The following is a 7,774-nucleotide window of genomic DNA, read 5'->3' on the forward strand; positions in this document are numbered from 1 at the left end:
GGGATCCGAACCCATGGCCTTGGTGTTATCAGCACCGCACTCTGCCGAGTGAGCCACGGGCCGGCCCCTGTATGTCTTTATATTTAACCTGAGTTTTTTTTAAACAACATATTAGGTTTTTTTTTTTTTTTTTTTTTCTTTTTGTCTTTTTTCGTGTCCGGCATCAGATCGCAACCCTCAGTGTCGCGCCCGTACCCGACCAGGACCGGAACCCTCGGTGTTGTGCCCGCACCTCGCTCAGCCAGTGAGCGGGAACCGGTCTGTATGTGGGATCCGAACCCTCGGCGGGAGCGCAGCCACGCTCCCAAGCGGTGCACTGTAGCAGTGCGCCACTGGGCCGGCCCTTTGTTTGTTTTTTATTCACTTAAAATTGTATTTGGATCATTGACATTTAAAGTGGCTATTTATATAGTTGGATTAATAACTACCATATTTTTTACTATGATCTATTTGTTGCTCTTGTTCTGTGTTTCATTTTTTTCTTGGACCTTGCTTCTGCCTTCTCTGGCTTTAACTGAACATTTTATGTGGAAGTGAAGACTTCTATAGTCACATGATTTGTTCTCAGTCTTGTAATGAGTCTGTGACCCTGGGTTCTGGTCTTCTGTTTTATAAGAAAGATTCTTGGCCTTTCTCTAAAGTTTTTACTACAAGTCTTCCAAATCTTTCAAAACTCCTGTCAGATAAGGGTGATAGAAGTGTCTGTTGTTCTAGTGAGATGATTCTTGGAATTCCTTAGATAGCTTCAGGATGAGGGTTTGGTTCTCAGAAAGATCAAGCCTTGATTAGTGGTTTTTAACTTTCACCCGCAACCTCCAACCTCTGTGGAGGGCAGAGGTGCTGGAAATTTAGATTTAGCTATTTGTTAATGACTAGTGAAGTAATCAATCAGCTTAACTAATGAAACCTTCATAAAATTTCTAAATGAGGGGGTTCTCAGGTTCAAGGTTGGTGTTCAGAGGGTGACACACTCTTGAGGGCTTGGAAGCTCTGTGCCCTCCCACATATTTTGCCCTATGCGTATGTTTCATTTGGTTGTTCCTAAGTTGTATTCTTGGAATTCTGAGAGTCATTCTAGTAAACTAATGATCATGAAGGTGTGTCTTGGAAACTCCTGAAATTGTAGTCCACCAGGCAGAAATGTGTGTAGCCTGGGCACCCCATTTTGGTTCACTGCTAAGGTGGAGGCAGTCTTGGGGGACTAAGCCCTTAACCTGTAGAGTCTGATGCTAACTCTGGGCGGTTAGTGTTAGAGGTGAATTGAGCTGTAGGACACCTAATTGGAATCAGAGGGTGGACAAGTGGTGTTGGACAAGACACCACTTACTTGGTTGTCAGAAGTGGGGAAAAAACTATCACCTTCTTTCTTGCTTCTCATCCCCCCACCCTTAGGTGGGGCAGGAAGGCTACAGAGGATTAAGGTTGGATGTTTTCTTCCCCACAGGTCAGTTAAGTTCTAGAAAAATTCCAGTGATTAGACTTTGTTAAAATAGATTTCTTTTGGCGACAGGCCTAGTTAAGGAACTAAATATTCTGGCCATAATTCAAAATGACTACGTCTCCTGCCTTTCTCTCCAGTTTCACAGTCATTGGTTTGCTCTGTGACCTCAATTCTCTGATGGATCGAAGAAGATTTTGATTTTAAGTTTGTCAGCTTTTTTCTTGTGAGTCATCTAAGCTTCTTACACAGGAGACCAGAAAGCAGAAATGCTGACACCATTTTTTGATACTTGGTTACAGGTTGAATTCCTCAACTCTCCCTCTTCCTCTTGTGAGCCACATCAAAACAGAATGATCAAACAGCTTGGGGTGTCTCTCCTTTGTTGCTGACAAAGGATTCAGTCCATGCCAGCCATTCCCTTGTGCGTGAACTCTCACTCTACCTCCCCACCAACCTCGGTAAAAACCCCAGGCCAGGCACCTTTACTTGTTCTCTCATGCCATTTTAGCACCTGCTTGAGGCCACCTTCATTTTTTTTTTGTTTTGTAAAGATGATTGGTAAGGAGATCTTAACCCTTGACTTGGTGGTGTCAGCACCATGCTTTCCCAAGTGAGCTAACCGGCCATCCCTATATAGGGATCCGAACCCGTGGCCTTGGTGTTATCAGCACTGCACTCCCCTAAGTGAGCCATGGGCCGGCCCCCATATCTGTGTTTTAGGCTGTATTCAGATTCCCTTTCTGCTCCTCTCTTTGACCAGTCTTCATGCTCCTTAGATGACCATTGTCCTGATTCTTTTTATTCCTATTACCTTTACCATCTTTTTTTTTCACTAAACAGTGTGCTTTTAGTTTTGCCTCTGTTGAACTTTGAATGAATGAGTATAGTGGAAACACAGTGAAAAAGTTTGCCTCCAGTAGTTTCTTTGCCCCAGTGTGTTTCACGCATGCTGGTGTCTGATGTTGTAGGCCGTCCAGTTCACTCACCCATTACAGTGATTATGGTGTTCGGGCTTCTCCAAGTTTATTTTTTGGTATTGTGAACAATATTCTTCGTATCATATTAGTATCAGTCTGCAAGTGCCAATGCATGATAAATTCTCAGAACAGTAGGAAAAAATTGCTGGGCTTTAGAGCATGATCAGTTCCTGTATAGGACATAGCAGTGAAGTTATTAGTCAGCTTCCTCCACATGTGCTTAACTTTGTCTTCATGATGGCCAGCGACACTTGGGATTATCTAATGAATAAGTATTGTCCTTAGCATTTTGAACTGGAATCTATTTATCATCTTATTTGCTATATCCTCTTTAATAAAGAGATGGATTTTTTTTCATGTCTTTCAACTTCTGTTTAATATGTTTTCATTATTTTCCTAGTTTTTAATACATGTTTATTCATTGTTACTCTGAACATTAACCCTTTTATATTGCGTGTATTGCAGATATTTCCTATCTACTTTTTCTTTTACCTCCTTTAATTTTAATATATTTGAACCTATCAGTCTATTCCTTTGTGGCTTACCCTTTTTCTGTGTTTTTGCGTTAAAAAAAAAAAAGTTGTCTGTGGCTTTTTTTTTTTTTTTTTTGGTGGCTGACCCTTGAATTTTGTGTTAAAACATTGCATGCCTGTGACTTTTTAAAATTGTTATGGTTTTATCTTTTACTTTAAATCTACAGTAAATTGGTTATTATCCCTGGAATAAAAAGAATTACTGTAAAATTTTTCAGATTAGATACCTGTTCTGTTTCTTGCATTAAAGAGTCGGTGATGTCTGCCACTACTCTACAATGCCTATTCTGTCATTAATCAACTCTCCATATAAATGGCAGGCCACTGGAGCCTTTTTCTTTCCCTTGGGGTATTTGTTTATCTTTTCACTAATACTATGGTGTCCACAGTATCAGAACCTTTGATATATGTTAGGCAAGCTATCACTTCATTCTTGAGGTCCATTCATTCTGTGACGTCCATTATTCCTATTAGCTTTAGAAGTACTTTTGTTGACTCTTACACAGTCTTTTTTGGGGAATTATAGAATTTTTAAAATATTATGAAAGGGGGCATCTTGGGGACAGTTCTTTCTAAGAACATGTTCTTTTTTTTTTTCTGCTTCATTTTGCTTTGACATTATACAATGTACTGTAACCTACTGGCTGATCAGGAATCATTTCTTCTTGAAATTCGACAAAGAGGATTTTCTGTTCTTTTGGAAGAAAGTACTTGCTGAACCCTTTAAGTATTTTATAATCATGACTAAATTCATCAAAACCAGTGTAGATGTCAATGAAATCTCTTGGAAATTGCAACTCTTAACCTGTTCCTCAAGGGGCACAGGGTATGTACGCTGTTATGGGTCTGCCATAAAGAGCTTCTCTGGCATCTTACCTTCTTAGTATGTGTGTGTATGTATGAAAGTTTGTGGAAAAATAGAATTGAAATATAATGTAACTCTTTCCGTGAACGTTTTGAAGTTCCTGCGCATGCTAAGGATGAGCAGAAAGCTGCTCTGAGGCTCATGAGTGTGGGGATTTTTGTGAAGGTCTAAGGTGCCATGCCTTCTTCCTGTGCTTCAACTCTGTCTTCGCAGTAACTTCCTAGCACAATGAAATGTGACAGAAACAAAAAGAAAACACTGAATCCAGACAAATATTACAAAACCAAGTTAAAATTAATACATTCCCAGAGTAATATTTTTATTCTCCCAGCTGAATCTTAACTACTTGTAATGGCCTGGAGTCCTTCAGGAAAACATGGTTCCCTAGACCTTGTTACAAGTTGGATTTGTATAGGCTTCCAGCCTGTCATGCTGGTGAAAGGAATAGAAGACAATGCTTTTACTTCCTCAGTCATTGAAACCTCATCCAGGTTTTACACTGTGCATCATGAAGTACTACATGATGTGAACAGCATTAAGGAAGGAAATGGAAGATGTTTTCTCATAAGGAATGATGGTCCTAATATTTGCGTCATTTGTATAGTATTCCTGTCATTTCTTCAAGGTGAACAGGATGCTGGCATTGGAAAGCAATCAGGCGTGTAGTAACTTGTAGTGACCACAGTAAAAATGTAGAAGTCAGTTCCATGTTTTCATGGTGCTGTTAAATTTGCATCGACAGAGTTATGATTCTGATGACCATATTTATTTATTATAATAGAAATGATTTGAAAGTACAGAATTTCTTTTGACCTTTTCTGAATTGAGTATACAATCCTGCGTTGTCTTCTCATGCTGTTTAAACACATGTGGGATGTTTTAGGACTCAGTGACCTTTGACGATGTGGCTGTCACTTTTACCCTGGAGGAGTGGGCTATGCTGGATCATTTCCAGAGGAAACTCTACAGAGATGTCATGGGGGAAATCTATACAAACTTGGCTTCCATAGGTAAGGATGACACATTCCTTCCCTCAGTCAATTAGAGAACATTTGTTTCTTACCTATCGGTGCTGTTTCACTGTTTGGAAGGTGGAAAGAGAATACTTTGCAGACTAAATCAGGCATGGTCGAAGCTGTCGTGAACATAGAATTTATTTTTGTTTTATAATTTGTAACAATTCATCATGGTTTCTTTTGTTCTACATTTTAGGGAAACAATGGAAAGACCAGAGTATTCAGCATCAGTACAAAAATCAGAGCAGAAATCTGAGGTAATTTGTATTCAGAAGACAAAGAATTGTCCCTTGGGGAGAATCTTAATATGTCATAAAATTTTTAAAATAAGCAAACAAAACAAATAACCCCAACTTTAAGTTTGATTATTTGTGGAAAATGTTTACCAAAAGTGTATATTGAAGTGTGACATAGATATTCAGTGTTTGCAAAATAGGAAACAGTGCTAAGATACTGCACATCTGAATGTCACTGTTTCATAGCTGTGGTCAACTCTCCTATTCAGTGCATTCATTTTCTAACAACTCAGGCAGGGCAGAGAACCTATACTTTCCCTGACACTGGTAAAAATGTAAGTCCAATACATATCAATGAATGTAAAAGAGTTGATAAACCATTAATACTGTGCTTCTCATTTTTTACAGCAATCATATTGTAGAGAAAGTTGGTGAAATTAAAGCAAGTCCTCACTGTGGAGAAACCTTCAGCCAGATTCCAAATCTTAATGTGAATAAGAAAAGTCCTCCTGGAGTAAAACCATGTGAATGTAGCTTGTGTGAAAAAGTCTTCATGTATCATTCATCCCTTAATAGGCACACCACATCTCACACTGGACACAAACCATATGAAAGTGGTGAATACAGAGAGAAGCCATATAAATGTAAGCAGTGTGGAAAAGCTTTCATTTCTCTCCCAGGTGTCCGAAGACACATGATAAGACACACTGTAGATAGACCTTATCAGTGTAAGGTATGTGGGAAAGCCTTTGGCTATCGCAGTTCATTTCAAAGTCATGAAAGGACTCACACTGGAGAGAAACCCTATGAGTGTAAACAATGTGGTAAAACCTTTAGTTATCCCAGTTATGTTCAACAACACGAAAGAATTCACACTGGAGAGAAACCCTATGAGTGTAAGGAATGTGGGAAAGCCTTTAGGTTTTCCAGTTGCCTTCAAAGACATGAAAGAACTCACACTGGAGTGAAACCCTATGAGTGTAACGAATGTGGGAAAGCCTTCATTTCTCTTCCAGATGTTAGAAGACACATGATAACACACACTGGACATGGACCTTATAAATGTCAGGTATGTGGGAAAGCCTTTGGCTGTCTCAGTTCATTTCAGTGTCATGAAAGGACTCACACTGGAGAGAAACTATATGAGTGTGAACAATATGGTAAGGCCTTCAGTTGTCCCAGTTCTGTTCGAAGACATGAAAGAATCCACATTGAAGAGAAATTCTGTAAATGTAAAGACTGTGGGAAGGCCTTCATTTCTCTTGCAGATGTTCAAAGGCACATGATAACACACACAGGATATGGACCTTATGAGTGTAAGGTATGTGGGAAAGCCTTTGTCTACCCCAGGTCATTTCAAATGCATGAAAGGGCACACACTGGAGAGAGGCCCTATGAATGTAAGAAATGTGGGAAAGCCTTCACTTCTCTCTCAAGTGTTCAGAGACATATGATACTGCACACTGGAGATGGTCCTTATAAATGTAAGGTATGTGAGAGAGCCTTTGACTGTCTCAGTTCATTTCAAAGTCATGAAAGGACACACACTGGAGAGAAGCCCTATGAATGTAAGAAATGTGGAAAAGCCTTCACTTCTTTCTCAAGTGTTCAGAGACACATGTTAACACACACCGGAGATGGACCTTATCAATGTAAGGTATGTTGGAAAGCATTTGACTGTCCCAGTTCATTACAAATGCATGAAAGGACTCACAATGGAGAAAAACCCTATGAATGTAAACAATGTGGTAAGGCCTTCAGTAGGTCCAGTTCCTTTAGAGTACATGAAAGAATTCACACTGGAGAGAAACCCTACGAATGTAAGGAATGTGGTAAAGCTTTCACTTGTTCCAGTTCCTTTCGAAAGCATGAAAAAACTCATACTGAAAACAAATCCTAAATTTACGGTTGTGGAAAAGCCTTCAGTTAACCTATAGACTTAAAAAACATGTAGAAATGCACACTACATTGAAACCTCATTCGTTTTTAAAGTACAAGAAAGTTTAAAATTTTAACAAATATTTTAAAAGCTGTGTGAAAACTCACACTTCAGTGAAATCCTATAAATGTTGGCAATATGGAACGCCTAATGGCCATTAATTCATGTGTAATGCTCTAGAAAATTTACAACATGAAAGAACTACAGGTCATACATTATGCTTATCAGTGCCTAATTTTTTTTTTTGTCTTTTTTTTGTGACCGGTAAGGGGATCTCAACCCTTGGCTTGGTGTCGTCTGCACCGCGCTCAGCTGGTGAGCACACCGGCCATCCCTATATAGGATCCGAACCTGCTGCGGGAGTGCTGCTGCGCTCCCAGCGCCGCACTCTCCCGAGTGTGCCACGGGGCCGGCCCAGTGCCTAATTTTTTTAAAGTGGATCTGTGGATTGTTGATTTTTACTTTTGATGTGAGATAGTTCTGTAAGTACTTTGGATTCTGTCCTGAAATTTACTGTAGTGTTTCTGGGTCAGATCTTTGGGATTACTGGGGTTCTGAGGCATACACACATTCCCCGCTGTGTCCCTAGTTGGGATTCTGTAGGGGCACCCTGATTGTTGAATATCAATATCATGTGTTTCCACGACCAGTCTTGCAGCCGTTTCCACTTCTAAGCTTTCCGTTTCAAATTCTCTCTGCCTTTTTTTGAGGAAACATCTTTGGGATTGTACGCCTGACCCATTCTTTGGAAATTTTTTCTATACCAG

At 39.7% G+C, this 7,774-nt stretch overlaps 1 protein-coding gene across 3 annotated transcripts in view; it reads left to right on the top strand.

The window, feature by feature from the left end:
* Positions 1-7,258, top strand: part of LOC103600331 (zinc finger protein 709-like) — a 17,534-nt gene extending 10,276 nt beyond the window's left edge. For 2 of the 3 annotated variants that reach the window (XM_008584599.1, XM_008584600.1), the window contains 3 exons: positions 4,700-4,826; positions 5,029-5,089; positions 5,477-7,258. In XM_008584599.1, coding sequence (XP_008582821.1) covers positions 4,700-4,826; positions 5,029-5,089; positions 5,477-6,968 — 1,680 coding nt within the window. In that variant the 3' untranslated portion in view covers positions 6,969-7,258. The remainder of the gene's footprint in view (positions 1-4,699; positions 4,827-5,028; positions 5,090-5,476) is intronic. The other variant, XM_008584602.1, reaches the window with a different exon arrangement.
* Positions 7,259-7,774: the final 516 nt, after the last annotated feature.

This window comes from Galeopterus variegatus, unplaced genomic scaffold (genome assembly GCF_000696425.1).
Source record: "Galeopterus variegatus unplaced genomic scaffold, G_variegatus-3.0.2 Scaffold3308, whole genome shotgun sequence".
Lineage (NCBI taxonomy): Eukaryota > Metazoa > Chordata > Mammalia > Dermoptera > Cynocephalidae > Galeopterus > Galeopterus variegatus.